The sequence below is a fragment of the Oncorhynchus nerka genome, linkage group LG1 (genome assembly GCF_034236695.1).
Source record: "Oncorhynchus nerka isolate Pitt River linkage group LG1, Oner_Uvic_2.0, whole genome shotgun sequence".
Lineage (NCBI taxonomy): Eukaryota > Metazoa > Chordata > Actinopteri > Salmoniformes > Salmonidae > Oncorhynchus > Oncorhynchus nerka.
This window is the reverse complement of record NC_088396.1, coordinates 56,491,434-56,518,399: the sequence shown is the minus strand read 5'-3', so window position 1 is coordinate 56,518,399 and position 26,966 is coordinate 56,491,434. Positions and strand designations below refer to the sequence as shown.

General features: G+C 47.4%; 1 protein-coding gene across 1 annotated transcript in view; it reads left to right on the top strand.

The window, feature by feature from the left end:
- The window catches only part of bmpr2b (bone morphogenetic protein receptor, type II b (serine/threonine kinase)), a gene marked incomplete at its 3' end in the record, with an annotated part of 125,324 nt that extends 102,315 nt beyond the window's left edge, over positions 1-23,009 (top strand). The window contains exons 9-11 of the mRNA XM_065019706.1: positions 2,723-2,859; positions 11,305-11,477; positions 20,795-23,009. Coding sequence (XP_064875778.1) covers positions 2,723-2,859; positions 11,305-11,477; positions 20,795-23,009 — 2,525 coding nt within the window. The remainder of the gene's footprint in view (positions 1-2,722; positions 2,860-11,304; positions 11,478-20,794) is intronic.
- Positions 23,010-26,966: the final 3,957 nt, after the last annotated feature.

Sequence of the window (26,966 nt, the reverse complement as noted above, 5' to 3'; positions counted from 1 at the left end):
AACCCTGGGCCTGGTCTACTGGGAGACCTTCATGAGGTGTACTGATCTCTAACCCTGGGCCTGGTCTACTGGGAGACCTTCATGAGGTGTACTGACCTCTAACCCTGGGCCTGGTCTACTGGGAGACCTTCATGAGGTGTACTGACCTCTAACCCTGAGCCTGGTCTACTGGGAGACCTTCATGAGGTGTACTGACCTCTTCCCAGGTAATAACCCCTAACCCCTGACCTTCGAACTCCAGATACTGCGGGAGCATTCAACAGTGTAACAGTGTCTTATGATATTGTGTCCTCCAGGAGAGATGATATTGATAGGTAGTTACCTTCTTAACAACACTATCAACAAGGCGGGTCCTACAGGTCCTAGTTTCTACCTTCTTAACAACACTATCAACAAGGCAGGTCCTACAGGTCCTAGTTTCTACCTTCTTAACAACACTATCAACAAGGCAGGTCCTACAGGTCCTAGTTTCTACCTTCTTAACAACACTATCAACAAGGCAGGTCCTACAGGCCCTAATTTCTACCTTCTTAACAACACTATCAACAAGGCAGGTCCTACAGGCCCTAGTTTCTACCTTCTTAACAGCACTATCAACTCTATTCCACAGTACTACATGGAGCCATGACTACATAGAACTCTATTCCACAGTACTACATAGAGCCATGACTACATGGAACTCTATTCCACAGTACTACACAGAGCCATGACTACATGGAACTCTATTCCACAGTACTACATAGAGCCATGACTACATGGAACTCTATTCCACAGTACTACATAGAGCCATGACTACATGGAACTCTATTCCACAGTAGTACATAGAGCCATGACTACATGGAACTCTATTCCACAGTACTACATAGAGACTAGAGACATGACTACATGGAACTCTATTCCACAGTACTACATAGAGCCATGACTACATGGAACTCTATTCCACAGTACTACATAGAGCCATGACTACATGGAACTCTATTCCACAGTACCACATAGAGCCATGACTACATGGAACTCTATTCCACAGTACCACATAGAGCCATGACTACATGGAACTCTATTCCACAGTACTACATAGAGCCATGACTACATGGAACTCTATTCCACAGTACTACATAGAGCCATGACTACATGGAACTCTATTCCACAGTACTACATAGAGCCATGACTACATGGAACTCTATTCCACAGTACTACATAGAGCCATGACTACATGGAACTCTATTCCACAGTAGTACATAGAACCATGACTACATGGAAGTAGCTGCTGCCTTGGCAGGAACTAATGGGGATCCATAATAAATACAAATACAAATGATGACATTGTGTCCTCCAGGAGAGATGGTAATGATGGTATTGTGTCCTCCAGGAGAGATGGTAATGATGGTATTGTGTCCTCCAGGAGAGATGGTAATGATGACATTGTGTCCTCCAGGAGAGATGGTAATGATGGTATTGTGTCCTCCAGGAGAGATGGTAATGATGGTATTGTGTCCTCCAGGAGAGATGGTAATGATGGTATTGTGTCCTCCAGGAGAGATGGTAATGATGGTATTGTGTCCTCCAGGAGAGATGGTAATGATGGTATTGTGTCCTCTAGGAGAGATGGTAATGATGACATTGTGTCCTCCAGGAGAGATGGTAATGATGGTATTGTGTCCTCTAGGAGAGATGGTAATGATGGTATTGTGTCCTCCAGGAGAGATGGTAATGATGGTATTGTGTCCTCCAGGAGAGATGGTAATGATGGTATTGTGTCCTCCAGGAGAGATGGTAATGATGGTATTGTGTCCTCCAGGAGAGATGGTAATGATGGTATTGTGTCCTCTAGGAGAGATGGTAATGATGGTATTGTGTCCTCCAGGAGAGATGGTAATGATGGTATTGTGTCCTCCAGGAGAGATGGTAATGATGGTATTGTGTCCTCCAGGAGAGATGGTAATGATGGTATTGTGTCCTCCAGGAGAGATGGTAATGATGGTATTGTGTCCTCTAGGAGAGATGGTAATGATGGTATTGTGTCCTCTAGGAGAGATGGTAATGATGGTATTGTGTCCTCCAGGAGAGATGGTAATGATGACATTGTGTCCTCCAGGAGAGATGGTAATGATGGTATTGTGTCCTCCAGGAGAGATGGTAATGATGGTATTGTGTCCTCTAGGAGAGATGGTAATGATGGTATTGTGTCCTCTAGGAGAGATGGTAATGATGGTATTGTGTCCTCCAGGAGAGATGGTAATGATGACATTGTGTCCTCCAGGAGAGATGGTAATGATGGTATTGTGTCCTCTAGGAGAGATGGTAATGATGGTATTGTGTCCTCCAGGAGAGATGGTAATGATGGTATTGTGTCCTCCAGGTGAGATGGTAATGATGACATTGTGTCCTCCAGGAGAGATGGTAATGATGGTATTGTGTCCTCCAGGAGAGATGGTAATGATGGTATTGTGTCCTCCAGGAGAGATGGTAATGATGACATTGTCTCCTCCAGGAGAGATGGTAATGATGACATTGTGTCCTCCAGGAGAGATGGTAATGATGGTATTGTGTCCTCCAGGAGAGATGGTAATGATGACATTGTCTCCTCCAGGAGAGATGGTAATGATGGTATTGTGTCCTCTAGGAGAGATGGTAATGATGGTATTGTGTCCTCCAGGAGAGATGGTAATGATGGTATTGTGTCCTCTAGGAGAGACGGTAATGATGGTATTGTGTCCTCCAGGAGAGACGGTGCCCGACTACCAGATGGCGTTCCAGGCCGAGGCAGGGAACCACCCCTCCTTTGAGGACATGCAGGTCCTGGTGTCCAGAGAGAAAGAGAGACCCAAGTTCCCCGAGGCCTGGAAAGAGAACAGTCTGGTGAGGAGAATACTATTACAACTATTACTCAACACTCAATGTTGTTTTTACACATAACACAGTGATCCAGTTCCCTGGAGTGTTGGTGAGAATTCCACAACATACGTTTCGCCTGATTCTACATGCTACAGTGACATTAGCATGCTACAGTGACATTAGCATGCTACAGTGACATTAGCATGCTACAGTGACATTAGCATGCTACAGTGACATTAGCATGCTACAGTGACATTAGCATGCTACAGTGACATTAGCATGCTAGCTTATTTACAAACATTCAGCTTCACCAAATAAAAAGATCCGTCTGTTGTTCTGAACGGAATGCAGAATAAGAATGCGTTTATTTTAGCGCTAAAGAACTCATTGACTGACATTTGTTCAATTACTTGTGAGCCCAACGTGTCATTTCACTAGAGAGAAATCAAATCATATCAAATCAAATCATATCAAATCATATCAAATCAAATCATTCAAATCAAATCATTCAAATCAAATCATTCAAATCAAATTATTCAAATCAAATCAAATTATTCAAATCATTCAAATCATATCAAATCAAATCATATCAAATCATATCAAATCATATCAAATCAAATCATTCAAATCAAATCATTCAAATTATTCAAATCAAATTATTCACGAGAGAAATGAAGTCAAGAACTACAATATGTATATGTAGTGGTGGAAAAAGGATGCAATTGTCAAACTGGAGTTAAAGTATAGATACCTTCATAGAAAGTTACTGACGTAAAAGTGGAAGTCACCCAGTAAAATAGTACTTGAGGAAAAGTCTAAAAGTATTTGGTTTTAAATATACTTAAGTGTCAACGTTAAATGTCATTGCTAAACTATACTTAAGTATCAAAGGTAGATCTATTTGCTAAAATCTTTTTTTAAATGATTAAAAAAAAAATACAGATAGCCAGGGGAACACTCAGACATTATTTACAGATAGCCAGGGGAACACTCAGACATTATTTACAGATAGCCAGGGGAACACTCAGACATCATTTACAGATAGCCAGGGGAACACTCAGACATTATTTACAGATAGCCAGGGGAACACTCAGACATCATTTACAGATAGCCAGGGGAACACTCAGACATTATTTACAGATAGCCAGGGGAACACTCAGACATTATTTACAGATAGCCAGGGGAACACTCAGACATCATTTACAGATAGCCAGGGGAACACTCAGACATCATTTACAGATAGCCAGGGGAACACTCAGACATTATTTACAGATAGCCAGGGGAACACTCAGACATTATTTACAGATAGCCAGGGGAACACTCAGACATCATTTACAGATAGCCAGGGGAACACTCAGACATTATTTACAGATAGCCAGGGGAACACTCAGACATTATTTACAGATAGCCAGGGAACACTCAGACATTATTTACAGATAGCCAGGGAACACTCAGACATCATTTACAGATAGCCAGGGGAACACTCAGACATCATTTACAGATAGCCAGGGAACACTCAGACATTATTTACAGATAGCCAGGGAACACTCAGACATCATTTACAGATAGCCAGGGAACACTCAGACATTATTTACAGATAGCCAGGGGAACACTCAGACATTATTTACAGATAGCCAGGGTAACACTCAGACATTATTTACAGATAGCCAGGGGAACACTCAGACATTATTTACAGATAGCCAGGGGAACAGTCAGACATTATTTACAGATAGCCCGGGGAACACTCAGACATTATTTACAGATAGCCAGGGGAACACTCAGACATTATTTACAGATAGCCAGGGGAACACTCAGACATTATTTACAGATAGCCAGGGGAACACTCAGACATTATTTACAGATAGCCCGGGGAACACTCAGACATTATTTACAGATAGCCAGGGGAACACTCAGACATTATTTACAGATAGCCAGGGGAACACTCAGACATTATTTACAGATAGCCAGGGGAACACTCAGACATTATTTACAGATAGCCAGGGGAACATTCAGACATTATTTACAGATAGCCAGGGGAACACTCAGACATTATTTACAGATAGCCAGGGGAACACTCAGACATTATTTACAGATAGCCAGGGAACACTCAGACATTATTTACAGATAGCCAGGGGAACACTCAGACATTATTTACAGATAGCCAGGGGAACACTCAGACATTATTTACAGATAGCCAGGGGAACACTCAGACATTATTTACAGATAGCCAGGGGAACACTCAGACATTATATACAGATAGCCAGGGGAACACTCAGACATTATTTACAGATAGCCAGGGGAACACTCAGACATTATTTACAGATAGCCAGGGGAACACTCAGACATTATATACAGATAGCCAGGGGAACATTCAGACATTATTTACAGATAGCCAGGGAACACTCAGACATTATTTACAGATAGCCAGGGGAACACTCAGACATTATTTACAGATAGCCAGGGGAACACTCAGACATTATTTACAGATAGCCAGGGGAACACTCAGACATTATTTACAGATAGCCAGGGGAACATTCAGACATTATTTACAGATAGCCAGGGGAACACTCAGACATTATTTACAGATAGCCAGGGGAACACTCAGACATTATTTACAGATAGCCAGGGGAACACTCAGACATTATTTACAGATAGCCAGGGGAACATTCAGACATTATTTACAGATAGCCAGGGGAACACTCAGACATTATTTACAGATAGCCAGGGGAACACTCAGACATTATTTACAGATAGCCAGGGGAACACTCAGACATTATTTACAGATAGCCAGGGGAACACTCAGACATTATTTACAGATAGCCAGGGGAACACTCAGACATTATTTACAGATAGCCAGGGGAACACTCAGACATTATTTACAGATAGCCAGGGGAACACTCAGACATTATATACAGATAGCCAGGGGAACATTCAGACATTATTTACAGATAGCCAGGGGAACACTCAGACATTATATACAGATAGCCAGGGGAACACTCAGACATTATATACAGATAGCCAGGGGAACACTCAGACATTATTTACAGATAGCCAGGGGAACAGTCAGACATTATTTACAGATAGCCAGGGGAACACTCAGACATTATATACAGATAGCCAGGGGAACACTCAGACATTATTTACAGATAGCCAGGGGAACACTCCAACACTCAGACATTATTTACAGATAGCCAGGGGAACACTCAGACATTATTTACAGATAGCCAGGGGAACACTCCAACACTCAGACATTATTTACAGATAGCCAGGGGAACACTCAGACATTATTTACAGATAGCCAGGGGAACACTCCAACACTCAGACATTATTTACAGATAGCCAGGGGAACACTCAGACATTATTTACAGATAGCCAGGGGAACACTCAGACATCATTTACAGATAGCCAGGGGAACACTCAGACATCATTTACAGATAGCCAGGGGAACAGTCAGACATTATTTACAGATAGCCAGGGAACACTCAGACATTATTTACAGATAGCCAGGGAACACTCAGACATTATATACAGATAGCCAGGGGAACACTCAGACATTATTTACAGATAGCCAGGGGAACACTCCAACACTCAGACATTATTTACAGATAGCCAGGGGAACACAGACATTATTTACAGATAGCCAGGGGAACACTCCAACACTCAGACATTATTTACAGATAGCCAGGGGAACACTCAGACATTATTTACAGATAGCCAGGGGAACACTCAGACATCATTTACAGATAGCCAGGGGAACACTCAGACATTATTTACAGATAGCCAGGGGAACACTCCAACACTCAGACATTATTTACAGATAGCCAGGGGAACACTCAGACATTATTTACAGATAGCCAGGGGAACACTCAGACATTATTTACAGATAGCCAGGGGAACACTCAGACATCATTTACAGATAGCCAGGGGAACACTCAGACATTATTTACAGATAGCCAGGGGAACACTCAGACATTATATACAGATAGCCAGGGAACACTCAGCCATTATTTACAGATAGCCAGGGAACACTCAGACATTATATACAGATAGCCCGGGGAAAGTATTGCCTTATCTGCTCTGAAGAACTTGTAAAAGGATTTGGTCAGAATCTCCATTAAAAAGCTCTAATCATTTTAAAGTCACTATCTCAGGATGTATTTAATGTAAAAAAACAAACACATGGTCCTTCATACTGCACATAGAGACATGAGTTGGGTAATGAGTTCATCTGACTCTGGGTAACTAGAGAAACACACTATACAATACAACATCATTCATCCCTGATGTCACGAACCGGCTCAAAGCCCGTAACAAAGGGAGACAACGTGGAGATAAGGAGTAGCAAAAATATATTTATTAACTAAAGCAACTAAGGAAAATATACAATGGTGTGTGTAATCAGTAATGTAAGTGAGTGTTTTGCATGCATGAATGTGATAATGCAGGGTGTTGAAAGGTGCCAAAGCAAACAAACAAAAGGCCACCAAGAACCACAACACAATCTACAAAGGTGTCTGCATGGAGAGAGTCTCCTCCATGAATGTGGAAGAGGTCTATTTATCCTGGGAGACACCTGGCCCAGGTGTTTCCCATGTAGCTGACGACCCTCCCAACTCCGCCCACCGGCATCCTAATAAGGAAACAAGAACAAAGACAGAATACGGCAGACAAGAGTGGGAGGGTCGTCACACTGAGAGGCAGTTTGTTGACGTCTGACAAGGTGCTTCAGACAGGACACACACACACACACACACACACACACACACACACACACACACACACACATCGACAGACAGACAGACAGACAGACAGACAGTTTACCCCTACCATTAATAACAACTGTCCCTAGGTCTTCCTTAATGGTCCTGTTATCCAGGTGGATGGCCTCGAGCTGAAACGAGGCCCCGCTCCTATTGGTAGGGCACTTGACAGCGCAGGTCGGCATCCGAGGATGCGGATTTGGAACTGTGGGTTGAGGACATATGTGTGCTGTTGTCCCCCAGGATGTGATGGGCTTTTCCTCCTGGCCTGCAGCTCAGAGAACGAGGCCAGGTCGTCTGAGAGACCTACGGTACCCCAGATGGTCATAGGGAAGGTCTCACAGCAGTTGTTCACAGTGAATTGGAGGTCACTTCCTGTTCTTGACAGAGAGGGATGTGAAGCAGCACACCGAAGGAGAAACACAGAAGGTGTTTGTGGACACTGACTGAGTTCAGTTTCCTGAGGAATAAATGGCTTGTTTTGTTTTGCTCAAACTTCAGGGTGTCAAAGATGGTACCAATATATTTATACTGGTCCGCAGTGTCCACCTCCTCACCTGGTCCACAGTATCCACCACCTCACCTGGTCCACAGTGTCCACCTCCTCACCTGGTTCTGAGTGTCCACCTCCTCACCTGGTCCACAGTGTCCACCTCCTCACCTGGTCCTGAGTGTCCACCTCCTCACCTGGTCCACAGTGTCCACCTCCTCACCTGGTCCACAGTGTCCACCTCCTCACCTGGTCCTGAGTGTCCACCTCCTCACCTGGTCCGCAGTGTCCACCTCCTCACCTGGTCCGCAGTGTCCACCTCCTCACCTGGTCCTGAGTGTCCACCTCCTCACCTGGTCCACAGTGTCCACCTCCTCACCGTATAGTTATACTGGTCCACAGTGTCCACCTCCTCACCTGGTCCACAGTGTCCACCTCCTCACCTGGTCCACAGTGTCCACCTCCTCACCTGGTCCTGAGTGTCCACCTCCTCACCTGGTCCACAGTGTCCACCTCCTCACCTGGTCCACAGTGTCCACCTCCTCACCTGGTCCACAGTGTCCACCTCCTCACCTGGTCCTGAGTGTCCACCTCCTCACCTGGTCCGCAGTGTCCACCTCCTCACCTGGTCCACAGTGTCCACCTCCTCACCGTATAGTTATACTGGTCCACAGTGTCCACCTCCTCACCTGGTCCACAGTGTCCACCTCCTCACCTGGTCCACAGTGTCCACCTCCTCACCTGGTCCACAGTGTCCACCTCCTCACCTGGTCCTGAGTGTCCACCTCCTCACCTGGTCCACAGTGTCCACCTCCTCACCGTATAGTTATACTGGTCCACAGTGTCCACCTCCTCACCTGGCCCGCAGTGTCCACCTCCTCACTGTATATTTATACTGGTCCACAGTGTCCACCTCCTCACCTGGTCCACAGTGTCCACCTCCTCACCTGGTCCACAGTGTCCACCTCCTCACCGTATAGTTATACTGGTCCACAGTGTCCACCTGGTCCACAGTGTCCAACTCCTCACCTTGTCCACAGTGTCCACCTCCTCACCTGGTCCGCAGTGTCCACCTCCTCACCGTATAGTTATACTGGTCCACAGTGTCCACCTCCTCACCTGGCCCGCAGTGTCCACCTCCTCACTGTATATTTATACTGGTCCACAGTGTCCACCTCCTCACCTGGTTTTTAGTGTCCAACTTCTCACCTGGTCCATAGTGTCCACCTCCTCACCTGGTCCACAGTGTCCACCTCCTCACCTGGTCCATAGTGTCCACCTCCTCACCATATAGTTATACTGTATGTATGTAAATGTAAATGTAATACTGGTCCACAGTGTCCACCTCCTCACCTGGTCCGCAGTGTCCACCTCCTCACTGTATATTTATACTGGTCCGCAGTGTCCACCTCCTCACCATATAGTTATACTGGTCCGCAGTGTCCACCTCCTCAGCATATAGTTATACTGGTCCACAGTGTCCACCTCCTCACCTGGTCCACAGTGTCCACCTCCTCACCTGGTCCGCAGTGTCCACCTCCTCACCTGGTCCACAGTGTCCACCTCCTCACCTGGTCCACAGTGTCCACCTCCTCACCTGGTCCACAGTGTCCACCTCCTCACCTGGTCCACAGTGTCCACCTCCTCACTGTATATTTACACTGGTCCACAGTGTCCACCTCCTCACCTGGTCCGCAGTGTCCACCTCCTCACTGTATATTTACACTGGTCCACAGTGTCCACCTCCTCACCTGGTCCACAGTGTCCACCTCCTCACCTGGTCCACAGTGTCCACCTCCTCACCTGGTCCACAGTGTCCACCTCCTCACCGTATAGTTCTACTGGTCCACAGTGTCCACCTCCTCACCTGGTCCGCAGTGTCCACCTCCTCACTGTATATTTACATGGTCCATAGTATCCACTAACTCACCTGGTCCGCAGTGTCCACCTCCTCACCGTAGAGTTATACTGGTCCACAGTGTCCACCTCCTCACCTGGTCCACAGTGTCCACCTCCTCACCTGGTCCGCAGTGTCCATCTCCTCACCGTATAGTTATACTGGTCCGCAGTGTCCACCTCCTCACCTGGTCCACAGTGTCCAACTCCTTTTCCAATGTTGATCACCTGGTCCTCAGTGTCCACCTCCTCACCTGGTCCACAGTGTCCACCTCCTCACCTGGTCCACAGTGTCCACCTCCTCACCTGGTCGACAGTGTTCAACTCCTTTTCCAATGTTGATCACCTGGTCCACAGTGTCCACCTCCTCACCTGGTCCGCAGTGTCCACCTCCTCACCTGGTCCGCAGTGTCCACCTCACCTGGTCCGCAGTGTCCACCTCCTCACCTGGTCCACAGTGTCCACCTCCTCACCTGGTCCACAGTGTCCACCTCCTCACCTGGTCCACAGTGTCCACCTGGTCCACAGTGTCCACCTCCTCACCTGGTCCAGAGTGTCCACCTCCTCACCTGGTCCACAGTGTCCACCTCCTCACCTGGTCCACAGTGTCCACCTCCTCACCTGGTCCACAGTGTCCACCTCCTCACTTGGTCCATCCTTCTGAAGTCGTCTTGGAGACATTTAACTATGTCTCTTTTAATTGTAATGATACTGTCTTCCCCCAGGCGGTGCAGCCTGGTGAGACCTGTGTGGTATGGTGTGGTATGGTATGGTGTGGTATGGTGTGGTATGGTGTGGTGTGGTATGGTGTGGTGTGGTATGGTATGGTATGGTGTGGTATGGTGTGGTATGTATGGTGTGGTATGGTGTGGTATGGTGTGGTATGGTGTGGTGTGGTATGGTGTGGTGTGGTATGGTGTGGTATGGTATGGTATGGTATGGTGTGGTATGGTGTGGTATGGTGTGGTATGGTGTGGTGTGGTATGGTGTGGTATGGTGTGGTATGGTGTGGTATGGTGTGGTGTGGTATGGTATGGTGTGGTATGGTATGTATGGTATGGTATGGTGTGGTATGGTGTGGTATGGTATGGTGTGGTATGGTGTGGTATGGTGTGGTATGGTGTGTATGGTATGGTATGGTGTGGTATGGTGTGGTATGGTATGGTATGGTATGTATGGTATGGTGTGGTATGGTGTGGTGTGGTATGGTGTGGTATGGTATGGTGTGGTATGGTGTGGTATGGTATGGTATGGTATGGTATGGTGTGGTATGGTGTGGTATGGTATGGTATGGTATGGTTATCCTCTGTCACCTTCCCCCAGGCGGTGCGGTCCCTGAAGGAGACCATGGAGGACTGTTGGGACCAGGATGCTGAGGCCAGGCTGACCGCTCAGTGTTCAGAGGAGCGCATGGCTGAACTACTGCTGATCTGGGACAGAACCAAGTCTGTCAGCCCCACGGTTAACCCTATGACCACAACACTGCAGAACGAGAGGTGAACACACACAGACACACACACACACACACACACACACACAGGACCACGGTTAACCCTATGACCACCACACTGCAGAACGAGAGGTGAACACACACAGACACACACACACACACACACACACACAGGACCACGGTTAACCCTATGACCACCACACTGCAGAACGAGAGGTGAACACACACACACACACACACACACACACACACAGCAGAACGAGAGGTACACACACGCGCGCGCGCACACACACTCCCACACAGGACCAAGTCTGTTAGCCCTATGGTTATCCCCATGACCACCACACAGGGTACCAGTACTGAGTAACGATATCTTGGCTATATACACAGGGCACCAGGCTATATACACAGGGTACCAGGCTATATACACAGGGTACCAGTACTGAGTAACGATATCTTGGCTATATACACAGGGTACCAGGCTATATACACAGGGTACCAGTACTGAGTAACGATATCTTGGCTATATACACAGGGTACCAGGCTATATACACAGGGTACCAGGCTAGATACACAGGGTACCAGCACTGAGTAACGATATCTTGGCTATATACACAGGGTACCAGGCTATATACACAGGGTACCAGGCTATATACACAGGGTACCAGGCTATATACACAGGGTACCAGTGCTGAGTAACGATACCGTGGCTATATACACAGGGTACCAGGCTATATACACAGGGTACCAGTACTGAGTAACGATATCTTGGCTATATACACAGGGTACCAGGCTATATACACAGGGTACCAGGCTATATACACAGGGTACCAAGCTATATACACAGGGTACCAGTGCTGAGTAACGATATCTTGGCTATATACACAGGATACCAGGCTATATACACAGGGTACCAAGCTATATACACAGGGTACCAGTGCTGAGTAACGATATCTTGGCTATATACACAGGGTACCAGGCTATATACACAGGGTACCAGCCTATATACACAGGGTACCAGGCTATATACACAGGGTACCAGTGCTGAGTAACGATATCTTGGCTATATACACAGGATACCAGGCTATATACACAGGGTACCAGGCTATATAGACAGGGTACCAGGCTATATACACGGGGTACCAGGCTATATACACGGGTAACAGGCTATATACACGGGGTACCAGGCTATATACACGGGGTACCAGGCTATATACACGGGTACCAGGCTATATACACGGGGTACCAGGCTATATACACGGGGTACCAGGCTATATACACAGGGTACCAGGCTATATACACAGGGTACCAGTACTGAGTAACGATATATTGGTTTTATACACAGGGTACCAGTACTGAGTAACAATATCTTGGTTTTATACACAGGGTACCAGTACTGAGTAACAATATATTGGCTATATACACGGGGTACCAGGCTATATACACAGGGTACCAGGCTATATACACAGGGTACCAGGCTATATACCCAGGGTACCAGTACTGAGTAACGATATATTGGCTATATACACGGGCTACCAGGCTATATACACAGGGTACCAGGCTATATACACAGGGTACCAGGCTATATACACGGGGTACCAGGCTATATACATAGGGTACCAGTACTGAGTAACGATATCTTGGCTATATACACAGGGTACCAGGCTATATACACAGGGTACCAGTACTGAGTAATGATATCTTGGCTATATACACAGGGCACCAAGCTATATACACAGGGTACCATGCTATATACACAGGGTACCAAGCTATATACACAGGGTACCAGTACTGAGTAACGATATCTTGGTTATATATATACACATGTTACCAGTACTGAGTAATGATATCTTGGCTATATACACAGGGTACCAGGCTATATACACAGGGTACCAGGCTATGTACACAGGGTACCAGTACTGAGTAACGATATATTGGCTATATACACAGGGTACCAGGCTATATACACAGGGTACCAGTACTGAGTAACGATATCTTGGCTATATACACAGGGTACCAGGCTATATACACAGGGTACCAGGCTATATACACAGGGTACCAGTACTGAGTAACACTATCTTGGTTTTATACACAGGGTACCAGTACTGAGTAATGATATATTGGCTATATACACGGGGTACCAGGCTATATACACAGGGTAACAGGCTATATATACAGGGTACCAGGCTATATACACAGGGTACCAGGCTATATACACAGGGTACCAGTACTGAGTAACGATATCTTGGCTATATACACAGGGTACCAGGCTATATACACAGGGTACCAGTACTGAGTAACGATATCTTGGCTATATACACAGGGTACCAGGCTATATACACAGGGTACCAGTACTGAGTAACGATATCTTGGCTATATACACAGGGTACCAGCACTGAGTAACGGTATCTTGGCTATATACACGGGTAACAGGCTATATACACAGGGTACCAGGCTATGTACACAGGGTACCAGTACTGAGTAACGATATATTGGCTATATACACAGGGTACCAGGCTATATACATTGGGTACCAGTACTGAGTAACGATATCTTGGCTATATACACAGGGTACCAGTACTGAGTAACAATATCTTGGTTTTATACACAGGGTACCAGTACTGAGTAACAATATATTGGCTATATACACGGGGTACCAGGCTATATACACAGGGTACCAGGCTATATACACAGGGTACCAGGCTATTTACACAGGGTACCAGTACTGAGTAACGATATCTTGGCTATATACACAGGGTACCAGGCTATATACACAGGGTACCAGGCTATGTACACAGGGTACCAGTACTGAGTAACGATATATTGGCTATATACACAGGGTACCAGGCTATATACACGGGGTACCAGGCTATATACACAGGGTACCAGTACTGAGTAACGATATCCTGGCTATATACACAGGGTACCAGGCTATATACACTGGGTATGAGGTAATAACATGGTTATATACAGGGAGTACCAGGTAATAACATGGTTATATACAGGGAGTACCAGGTAATACCATGGCTATATACAGGGAGTACCAGGTAATAACATGGCTATATACAGGGAGTACCAGGTAATACCATGGCTATACACAGGGAGTACCAGGTAATAACATGGCTATATACAGGGAGTACCAGGTAATACCATGGCTATATACAGGGAGTACCAGGTAATAACATGGCTATATACAGGGAGTACCAGGTAATAACATGGCTATATACAGGAGTACCAGGTAATAACATGGCTATATACAGGGAGTACCAGGTAATAACATGGCTATATACAGGAGTACCAGGTAATAACATGGCTATATACAGGGAGTACCAGGTAATAGCATGGCTATATACAGGGAGTACCAGGTAATAACATGGCTATATACAGGGAGTACCGGGTAATAACGTGGCTATATACAGGGAGTACCGGGTAATAACGTGGCTATATACAGGGAGTACCAGGTAATAACATGGCTATATACAGGGAGTACCAGGTAATAACATGGCTATATACAGGGAGTACCAGGTAATAACATGGCTATATACAGGAAGTACCAGGTAATAACATGGCTATATACAGGGAGTACCAGGTAATAACATGGCTATATACAGGGAGGTAATAACATGGTTATATACAGGAAGTACCAGGTAATAACATGGCTATATACAGGGAGTACCAGGTAATAACATGGCTATATACAGGGAGTACCAGGTAATAACATGGCTATATACAGGGAGTACCAGGTAATAACGTGGCTATATACAGGAAGTACCAGGTAATAACATGGCTATATACAGGGAGTACCAGGTAATAACATGGCTATATACAGGGAGTTCCAGGTAATAACATGGCTATATACAGGGAGTACCAGGTAATAACATGGCTATATACAGGGAGGTAATAACATGGCTATATACAGGGAGTACCAGGTAATAACATGGCTATACACAGGAGTACCAGGTAATAACATGGTTATATACAGTGAGTACCAGTACTGAGCCAATGTGCAGGGGTATGAGGTAATTGAGGTACATATGTACATGTAGGTAAAGTGGCGAGGAAACAGGATAGATAATAAACAGTAGTATGATGACTCAAAAAAGGGTCAATGCTATCTGGTTACCTAGTTCAATGTCTTATGGCTTGGGGATAAAAGGTGTTCAGCATCCAATCAAACCTTTTTATAAGGAAGCAATAAGGCCAGGAGGTGTGGTATACACCACAGCCAAGGGCTGTTCTTAAGCACGACGCAACGCGGAGTGCCTGAATACAGCCCTTAGCCGTGGTATATTGGCCATTCATCATAGTCACCTGAGGTGCCTTATTGCTATTATAATCTGGTTACCACTGTAATTAGACCAGTGAAAATATATATTTTTGTAATACCCGTGGTATACGGTATGATACACCATGGCTGTCAGCCAATCAGCATTCATGGTTCGAACCACCCAGTTGATAATAATGTATAGTCAGCTGGTCGCTGCGCACGGCACTATATCAACACACCTGGACCCACTATATCAACACACCAGGACCTGCTATGTCAACACACCTGGACCCGCTATATCAACACACCTGGACCAGCTATATCAACACACCTGGACCCGCTATATCAACACACCTGGACCCGCGATATCAACACACCAGGACCTGCTATGTCAACACACCTGGACCCACTATATCAACACACCTGGACCCACTATATCAACACACCTGGACCCGCTATGTCAACACACCTGGACCCGCTATATCAACACACCTGGACCCGCTATATCAACACACCAGGACCCGCTATGTCAACACACCTGGACCCACTATATCAACACACCTGGACCCGCTATGTCAACACACCTGGACCCGCTATATCGACACACCAGGACCCGCTATGTCAACACACCAGGACCTGCTATGTCAACACACCTGGACCCGCTATATCAACACACCTGGACCCGCTATATCAACACACCAGGACCCGCTATATCAACACACCTGGACCCGCTATATCAACACACCAGGACCCACTATATCAACACACCTGGACCCGCTATGTCAACACACCCGGACCCGCTATGTCAACACACCAGGACCCACTATGTCAACACACCTGGACCCGCTATATCAACACACCTGGACCCGCTATGTCAACACACCAGGACCCGCTATATCAACACACCAGGACCCACTATATCAACACACCTGGACCCGCTATATCAACACACCTGGACCCGCTATGTCAACACACCAGGACCCGCTATATCAACACACCAGGACCCGCTATATCAACACACCTGGACCCGCTATATCAACACACCAGTGGTTAGAGATTTGGACCAGTAACCAGCAGGTAGTTTAGTGGTTAGAGTGTTGGGCCAGTAACCAGCAGGTAGTTTACTGGTTAGAGTGTTGGGCCAGTAACCAGCAGGTAGTTTAGTGGTTATAGTGTTGGACCAGTAACCAGCAGGTAGTTTAGTGGTTAGAGTGTTGGACCAGTAACCAGCAGGTAGTTTAGTGGTTAGAGTGTTGGGTCAGTAACCAGCAGGGTAGCCTAGTTGTTAGAGCGTTGGGCCAGTAACCAGCAGGGTAACCTAGTGGTTAGAGTGTTGAGCCAGTAACCAGCAGGGTAGCCTAGTGGTTAGAGTGTTGGGCCAGTAACCAGCAGGGTAACCTAGTGGTTAGAGTGTTGGGCCAGTAACCAGCAGGGTAAACTAGTGGTTAGAGTGTTGGACCAGTAACCAGCAGGGTAGCCTAGTGGTTAGAGCGTTGGGCCAGTAACCAGCAGGGTAGCCTAGTGGTTAGAGTGTTGGGCCAGTAACCAGCAGGGTAGCCTAGTGGTTAGAGTATTGGGCCAGTAACCAGCAGGGTAACCTAGTGGTTAGAGTGTTGGGCCAGTAACCAGCAGGTAGCCTAGTGGTTAGAGTGTTGGACCAGTAACCAGCAGGTAGCCTAGTGGTTAGAGTGTTGGACCAGTAACCAGCAGGTAGCCTAGTGGTTAGAGTGTTGGGCCAGTAACCAGCAGGGTAACCTAGTGGTTAGAGTGTTGGACCAGTAACCAGCAGGGTAGCCTAGTGGTTAGAGCGTTGGACTAGTAACCAGCAGGTAGCCTAGTGGTTAGAGTGTTGGGCCAGTAACCAGCAGGGTAGCCTAGTGGTTAGAGTGTTGGGCCAGTAACCAGCAGGGTAGCCTAGTGGTTAGAGTATTGGGCCAGTAACCAGCAGGGTAACCTAGTGGTTAGAGTGTTGGGCCAGTAACCAGAAGGTAGCCTAGTGGTTAGAGTGTTGGACCAGTAACCAGCAGGGTAGCCTAGTGGTTAGAGTGTTGGACCAGTAACCAGCAGGGTAGCCTAGTGGTTAGAGCGTTGGACTAGTAACCAGCAGGTAGCCTAGTGGTTAGAGTGTTGGGCCAGTAACCAGCAGGGTAGCCTAGTGGTTAGAGTGTTGGGCCAGTAACCAGCAGGGTAGCCTAGTGGTTAGAGTATTGGGCCAGTAACCAGCAGGGTAACCTAGTGGTTAGAGTGTTGGGCCAGTAACCAGAAGGTAGCCTAGTGGTTAGAGTGTTGGACCAGTAACCAGCAGGTAGCCTAGTGGTTAGAGTGTTGGACCAGTAACCAGCAGGTAGCCTAGTGGTAGGAGTGTTGGGTAGGTAACCAGCAGGTAGTCTCGTGGTTAGAGTGTTGGACCAGTAACCAGCAGGTAGACTAGTGGTCAGTGTTGGACTAGTAACCAGCAGGTAGCCTAGTGGTTAGAGCGTTGGACTAGTAACCAGCAGGTAGCCTAGTGGTTAGAGCGTTGGACTAGTAACCAGCAGCGTAACCTAGTGGTTAGAGCGTTGGGTCAGTAACCAGCAGGTAGCCTAGTGGTTAGAGCGTTGGACTAGTAACCAGCAGGTAGCCTAGTGGTTAGAGCGTTGGACTAGTAACCAGCAGGTAGCCTAGTGGTTAGAGTGTTGGGCCAGTAACCAGCAGGGTAGCCTAGTGGTTAGAGCGTTGGGCCAGTAACCAGCAGGGTAGCCTAGTGGTTAGAGTGTTGGGCCAGTAACCAGCAGGGTAGCCTAGTTGTTAGAGCGTTGGGCCAGTAACCAGCAGGGTAACCTAGTGGTTAGAGTGTTGGGCCAGTAACCAGCAGGGTAGCCTAGTGGTTAGAGTGTTGGGCCAGTAACCAGCAGGGTAACCTAGTGGTTAGAGTGTTGGGCCAGTAACCAGCAGGGTAGCATAGTGGTTAGAGTGTTGGACCAGTAACCAGCAGGGTAGCCTAGTGGTTAGAGCGTTGGACTAGTAACCAGCAGGTAGCCTAGTGGTTAGAGTGTTGGGCCAGTAACCAGCAGGGTAGCCTAGTGGTTAGAGTGTTGGGCCAGTAACCAGCAGGGTAGCCTAGTGGTTAGAGTGTTGGGCCAGTAACCAGCAGGGTAGCCTAGTGGTTAGAGTGTTGGGCCAGTAACCAGCAGGTAGCCTAGTGGTTAGAGTGTTGGGCCAGTAACCAGCAGGGTAACCTAGTGGTTAGAGTGTTGGGCCAGTAACCAGCAGGGTAGCCTAGTGGTTAGAGTGTTGGGCCAGTAACCAGCAGGGTAACCTAGTGGTAAGAGTGTTGGACCAGTAACCAGCAGGGTAGCCTAGTGGTTAGAGCGTTGGGCCAGTAACCAGCAGGGTAGCCTAGTGGTTAGAGTATTGGGCCAGTAACCAGCAGGGTAACCTAGTGGTTAGAGTGTTGGGCCAGTAACCAGAAGGTAGCCTAGTGGTTAGAGTGTTGGACCAGTAACCAGCAGGTAGCCTAGTGGTTAGAGTGTTGGACCAGTAACCAGCAGGTAGCCTAGTGGTAGGAGTGTTGGGTAGGTAACCAGCAGGTAGTCTCGTGGTTAGAGTGTTGGACCAGTAACCAGCAGGTAGACTAGTGGTCAGTGTTGGACCAGTAACCAGCAGGTAGACTAGTGGTCAGAGCGTTGGGTCAGTAACCAGCAGGTAGCCTAGTGGTTAGAGCGTTGGACTAGTAACCAGCAGGTAGCCTAGTGGTTAGAGCGTTGGACTAGTAACCAGCAGGTAGCCTAGTGGTTAGAGCGTTGGACTAGTAACCAGCAGCGTAACCTAGTGGTTAGAGCGTTGGGTCAGTAACCAGCAGGTAGCCTAGTGGTTAGAGTGTTGGACTAGTAACCAGCAGGGTAGCCTAGTGGTTAGAGTGTTGGGTCAGTAACCAGCAGGTAGCCTAGTGGTTAGAGCGTTGGACTAGTAACCAGCAGGTAGCCTAGTGGTTAGAGCGTTGGACTAGTAACCAGCAGGTAGCCTAGTGGTTAGAGTGTTGGGCCAGTAACCAGCAGGGTAGCCTAGTGGTTAGAGCGTTGGGCCAGTAACCAGCAGGGTAGCCTAGTGGTTAGAGTGTTGGGCCAGTAACCAGCAGGGTAGCCTAGTTGTTAGAGCGTTGGGCCAGTAACCAGCAGGGTAACCTAGTGGTTAGAGTGTTGGGCCAGTAACCAGCAGGGTAGCCTTGTGGTTAGAGTGTTGGACCAGTAACCAGCAGGGTAGCCTAGTGGTTAGAGTGTTGGGCCAGTAACCAGCAGGGTAACCTAGTGGTTAGAGTGTTGGGCCAGTAACCAGCAGGGTAGCCTAGTGGTTAGAGTGTTGGGCCAGTAACCAGCAGGGTAACCTAGTGGTTAGAGTGTTGGACCAGTAACCAGCAGGGTAGCCTAGTGGTTAGAGCGTTGGACTAGTAACCAGCAGGTAGCCTAGTGGTTAGAGTGTTGGGTCAGTAACCAGCAGGGTAGCCTAGTGGTTAGAGCGTTGGACTAGTAACCAGCAGGTAGCCTAGTGGTTAGAGCGTTGGACTAGTAACCAGCAGCGTAACCTAGTGGTTAGAGCGTTGGGTCAGTAACCAGCAGGGTAGCCTAGTGGTTAGAGTGTTGGGCCAGTAACCAGCAGGGTAGCCTAGTGGTTAGAGTGTTGGGCCAGTAACCAGCAGGGTAACCTAGTGGTTAGAGTGTTGGGCCAGTAACCAGCAGGGTAGCCTTGCGCGTTGAGCCAGTAACCTGAAAGGTTACCGACTAAGGTGAACAATCTTTTGACGTGCCCTTAAGCAAGGCACTTAACCCTAATTTGCTTTACTTTGGTTTCACACTACTGTCTGACCCTTTAAAACAACACATTTCACCTTTCCGGTGTCTGTGACAATTATAAACATCTGAATAAACATCTTAGTATCAGAACACACCACCTTGAGTTATTCGGCAAGTAAGTTGAGTCACATGTTCTTTCCTATTAAATATGGGTGAAGGTCATGTTTTGGAAAAGACGATCTGCTTGCCCCTGTCAGGTAAGGTTTGGCCTGTTTACGCTGCAGGTTTACATGACATCAGTTTTATTTCTATCTGCTTCCCCTACAGGAACCTGTCCCACAGCCGCAGGGGTCCTAAAGTCAGCCCCTACCCAGACTACTCCTCCTCCTCCTACATCGAGGACCACGAGGGCCACACGGTGAAGAACCTTCCTGGGGGGGACACCTCTGTATCGGGTACCTCCTCCGTCGGCGTCCTGGGTGGAACCAGCAGTGTACCCGCAGGCCCAGAGAAGAACCGAAACTCCATCAACGCCGAGCGTCAGCAGGCTCAGGCCCGTCTGCCCAGCCCGGAGAGCAGCGGCACCAGCCTCTCCACACCCAACACCGTCATGACCACCATCTCTGAGTCGGGTCAAGGGGAGGACTCATCCGGCCCACTAGGTGGCACTCTGCCGGGGCTGGTGGTGCCGGTGTGTCTGCAGCTGACCCAGGAGGACTTGGAGACCACCAAGCTGGACCCTAAAGAGGTTGACAAGAACCTGAAAGAGTCTTCTGATGAGAACCTTATGGAGCACAGCCAGAAACAGTTCTCTGCTCCAGACCCCCTCAGCTGTAAGTCCTCCTCCTTGCTCTATCCCCTCATCAAGCTGGCTGCGGAGGTGACTGGGGCCGGGCCTGGGGCCCAGGGAGGGTCTGGGACCGGGGCCAGTGGGATGGGGGACCCTCCAGCTACTATGTTCCCCCTGCCCAAACAGCAGAACCTCCCCAAGCGGCCCACCAGCCTACCACTCAACACCAAGGCCAAGGAGGGCTCTGGTTCCTCCAGGCTGAAGTCTGGGAAACACCGGTCCAACCTGAAGCAGGTAGAGACGGGCGTGGCCAAGATGAACACGGTCGCCCCAGCGGCAGAGCCACGCCTTGTTAACGTTACCAACAACGGGCCAACGGCCGTAGGAAACGGGGTGCGGAGCGGCATAAGCGTCGTGGTCGTCAACGGTTACCTGAACGGAGGTGTAGCCTCTTCAACTGGAGGCGGGGCTCCTTACGGGACTACCAATCCGGCGGGCCCTCAGGGGGAGTTGGGCGGAGCGACACCCTTGTTACAGACCCAGCTCAGCGGAGAGGACAGTAGACTCAACATCAACTCCAGTCCTGATGAACATGAACCACTGCTAAGGAGAGAGCAGCCCACCGCATGTGACCAGAGACCAACCAATCACCTGGCGGGCCGCACCAACACTAACAACAACAACAACCGTCTGGTGATCACATTTCCATCTGTAGAGGGACAGCCTGAACCCCTCACCTTTGTCCCCATACCTAGACCTGTCTCTGTACCCAAACCCATCTCCGTACCTATCACTGCCCCTCTCACTGCCCAACTACCAGCCCCAGTCCCAGCCCCAGTCTCAACCCCAGTCCCAGCCCCAGTCTCAACCCCAGTCCCAGCCCCAGTCCCAGACCCAGTCTCAACCCCAGCCCCAGCCCCAGTCCCAGCCCCAGCCCCAGTCTCAACCCCAGACCCAGTCTCAACCCCAGACCCAGTCTCAACCCCAGACCCAGTCTCAACCCCAGACCCAGTCTCAACCCCAGACCCAGTCTCAAACCCAGTCCCAGTCTCAAACCCAGTCCCAGTCTCAACCCCAGCCCCAGTCTCAACCCCAGTCCCAGTCTCAACCCCAGTCCCAGCCTCAACCCCAACCCCAGTCTCAGTCCCAGTCCCAGTCTCAACCCCAGCCCCAGTCCCAGTCTCAACCCCAGCCCCAGTCTCAACCCCAGTCCCAGTCTCAACCCCAGTCCCAGCCCCAGTCTCAACCCCAGTCCCAGCCCCAGTCTCAACCCCAGTCCCAGTCTCAGTCCCAGTCCCAGTCTCAACCCCAGCCCCAGTCCCAGTCTCAACCCCAGCCCCAGTCCCAGTCTCAACCCCAGTCCCAGTCTCAACCCCAGCCCCAGTCTCAGTCCCAGTCTCAGTCCCAGTCTCAACCCCAGTCCCAGTCCCATTCTCAGCCCCAGTCTCAACCCCAGTCCCATTCTCAACCTCAGCCCCAGCGGCCCTCAGACAGCCCAAACCCAGACGACCTGAGAGACCCTGCTCCCTGGACCTGTCTGGCTCCTCACACAACAGCTCTTCAGGTGAGAAAAGAACACGCCGCACATCTCTCAACCTCAGTCCACCCTTCCCTCTCTACTTCCCCTCCTCTCTACCTCTCCTTCACTCTCTGTCTCTCTCTACCTCAGTCCACCCTTCCCTCTCTACTTCCCCTCCTCTCTACCTCTCCTTCACTCTCTGTCTCTCTCTACCTCAGTCCACCCTTCCCTCTCTACCTCTCCTTTACTCTCTGTCTCTCTCTACCTCAGTCCTCCCTTCCCTCTCTACCTCTCCTTCACTCTCTGTCTCTCTCTACCTCAGTCCTCCCTTCCCTCTCTACCTCTCCTTCACTCTCTGTCTCTCTCTACCTCAGTCCACCCTTCCCTCTCTACTTCCCCTCCTCTCTACCTCTCCTTCACTCTCTGTCTCTCTCTACCTCAGTCCACCCTTCCCTCTCTACTTCCCCTCCTCTCTACCTCTCCTTCACTCTCTGTCTCTCTCTACCTCAGTCCACCCTTCCCTCTCTACTTCCCCTCCTCTCTACCTCTCCTTCACTCTCTGTCTCTCTCTACCTCAGTCCACCCTTCCCTCTCTACTTCCCCTCCTCTCTACATCTCCTTCACTCTCTGTCTCTCTCTACCTCAGTCCACCCTTCCCTCTCTACTTCCCCTCCTCTCTACCTCTCCTTCACTCTCTGTCTCTCTCTACCTCAGTCCACCCTTCCCTCTCTACTTCCCCTCCTCTCTACCTCTCCTTCACTCTCTGTCTCTCTCTACCTCAGTCTCTCTTCTTTCTTTCTTTCATTCCTTTTTTTCTATCGCTCTCTCTCTGATGTGTCGTTCCCCTACGTAGTCGCATCCGTCACAGCTGAGTGTTGCTCTGAATAATCTCCCCCACGTCAGCCTATAGGGAGGAGGTCAGAGACCTGGTAGTGTGGTGCCAGGACAACTCCCTCAACGTGAGCAAGACAAAGGAGCTGATTGTGGACTATAGGGAAAGGAGTGCCGAATTTCTTAATTACATTATTTTACTTTCAGATTTGTGTTTATTGTTGTGAATTGTTAGATACTACTACACTGTTGGAGTTAGGAACACAAGCATTTAGTTAGATACTACTGCACTGTTGGAGCTGGGAACACAAGCATTTAGTTAGATACTACTGCACTGTTGGAGCTAGAAACACAAGCATTTAGTTAGATACTACTGCACTGTTGGAGCTAGGAACACAAGCATTAGATATTACTGCACTGTTGGAGCTAGGCACACAAGCATTTAGTTAGATACTACTGTACTGTTGGAGCTAGGAACACAAGCATTTAGTTAGATATTACTGTTGGAGCTGGGAACACAAGCATTTAGTTAGATACTACTGCACTGTTGGAGCTAGGAACACAAGCATTTAGTTAGATATTACTGCACTGTTGGAGCTAGGAACACAAGCATTTAGTTAGATACTACTGCACTGTTGGAGCTAGCATCTAGTTAACACAAGCACAAGCATTTAGTTAGATACTACTGTTGGAGCTGGGAACACAATCATTTAGTTAGATATTACTACACTGTTGGAGCTAGAAACACAAGCATTTAGTTAGATACTACTACACTGTTGGAGCTAGAAACACAAGCATTTAGTTAGATATTACTGCACTGTTGGAGCTAGAAACACAAGCATTTAGTTAGATATTACTGTTGGAGCTGGGAACACAAGCATTTAGTTAGATATTACTGCACTGTTGGAGCTAGGAACACAAGCATTTAGTTAGATATTACTGCACTGTTGGAGCTGGGAACACAAGCATTTAGTTAGATACTACTACACTGTTGGAGCTAGGAACACAAGCATTTAGTTAGATATTACTGTTGGAGCTAGGAACACAAGCATTTAGTTAGATATTACTGTTGGAGCTAGGAACACAAGCATTTAGTTAGATACTACTACACTGTTGGAGCTAGGAACACAAGCATTTAGTTAGATATTACTGTTGGAGCTAGGAACACAAGCATTTAGTTAGATATTACTGCACTGTTGGAGCTGGGAACACAAGCATTTAGTTAGATACTACTACACTGTTGGAGCTAGGAACACAAGCATTTAGTTAGATACTACTACACTGTTGGAGCTGGAAACACAAGCATTTAGTTAGATATTACTGTTGGAGCTCGGAACACAAGCATTTAGTTCGATATTATTGCACTGTTGGAGCTAGGAACACAAGCATTTAGTTAGATATTACTGTTGGAGCTAGGAACACAAGCATTTAGTTAGATACTACTGCACTGTTGGAGCTCGGAACACAAGCATTTAGTTACATACTACCACACTGTTGGAGCTGGAAACACAAGCATTTAGTTAGATATTACTGCACTGTTGGAGCTCGGAACACAAGCATTTAGTTAGATACTACTACACTGTTGGAGCTAGGAACACAAGCATTTAGTTAGATACTACTGCACTGTTGGAGCTAGGAACACAAGCATTTAGTTAGATATTACTGCACTGTTGGAGCTAGGAACACAAGCATTTAGTTAGATACTACTACACTGTTGGAGCTAGAAACACAAGCATTTAGTTAGATACTACTGCACTGTTGGAGCTGGGAACACAAGCATTTAGTTAGATATTACTGCACTGTTGGAGCTAGGAACACAAGCATTTAGTTAGATATTACTGCACTGTTGGAGCTAGGAACACAAGCATTTAGTTAGATATTACTACACTGTTGGAGCTAGGAAACACAAGCATTTAGTTAGATATTACTGCACTGTTGGAGCTAGAAACACAAGCATTTAGTTAGATATTACACTGTTGGAGCTGGGAACACAAGCATTTAGTTAGATATTACTGCACTGTTGGAGCTAGGAACACAAGCATTTAGTTAGATATTACTGTTGTTGGAGCTAGGAACACAAGCATTTAGTTAGATATTACTGCACTGTTGGAGCTAGGAACACAAGCATTTAGTTAGATACTACTACACTGTTGGAGCTAGGAACACAAGCATTTAGTTAGATATTACTGCACTGTTGGAGCTAGGAACACAAGCATTTAGTTAGATATTACTGCACTGTTGGAGCTAGGAACACAAGCATTTAGTTAGATACTACTACACTGTTGGAGCTAGGAACACAAGCATTTAGTTAGATACTACTACACTGTTGGAGCTGGGAACACAAGCATTTAGTTAGATACTACTGCACTGTTGGAGCTAGGAACACAAGCATTTAGTTAGATATTACTGCACTGTTGGAGCTAGGAACACAAGCATTTAGTTAGATACTACTGCACTGTTGGAGCTAGAAACACAAGCATTTAGTTAGATACTACTGCACTGTTGGAGCTGGGAACACAAGCATTTAGTTAGATACTACTACACTGTTGGAGCTAGGAACACAAGCATTTAGTTAGATACTACTACACTGTTGGAGCTAGGAACACAAGCATTTAGTTAGATACTACTACACTGTTGGAGCTGGGAACACAAGCATTTAGTTAGATATTACTGCACTGTTGGAGCTAGGAACACAAGCATTTAGTTAGATACTACACTGTTGGAGCTGGGAACACAAGCATTTAGTTAGATATTACTGCACGCTTGGAGCTAGGAACACAAGCATTTAGTTAGATATTACTGCTGTTGGAGCTAGGAACACAAGCATTTAGTTAGATATTACTGTTGGAGCTAGGAACACAAGCATTTAGTTAGATATTACTGCACTGTTGGAGCTAGGAACACAAGCATTTAGTTAGATACTACTACACTGTTGGAGCTAGGAACACAAGCATTTAGTTAGATATTACTGCACTGTTGGAGCTGGGAACACAAGCATTTAGTTAGATATTACTGCACTGTTGGAGCTAGGAACACAAGCATTTAGTTAGATACTACTACACTGTTGGAGCTGGGAACACAAGCATTTAGTTAGATATTACTGCACGCTTGGAGCTAGGAACACAAGCATTTAGTTAGATATTACTGCACTGTTGGAGCTAGGAACACAAGCATTTAGTTAGATATTACTGTTGGAGCTAGGAACACAAGCATTTAGTTAGATATTACTGCACTGTTGGAGCTGGAAACACAAGCATTTAGTTAGATATTACTGTTGGAGCTAGGAACACAAGCATTTAGTTAGATATTACTGTTGGAGCTAGGAACACAAGCATTTAGTTAGATACTACTGCACTGTT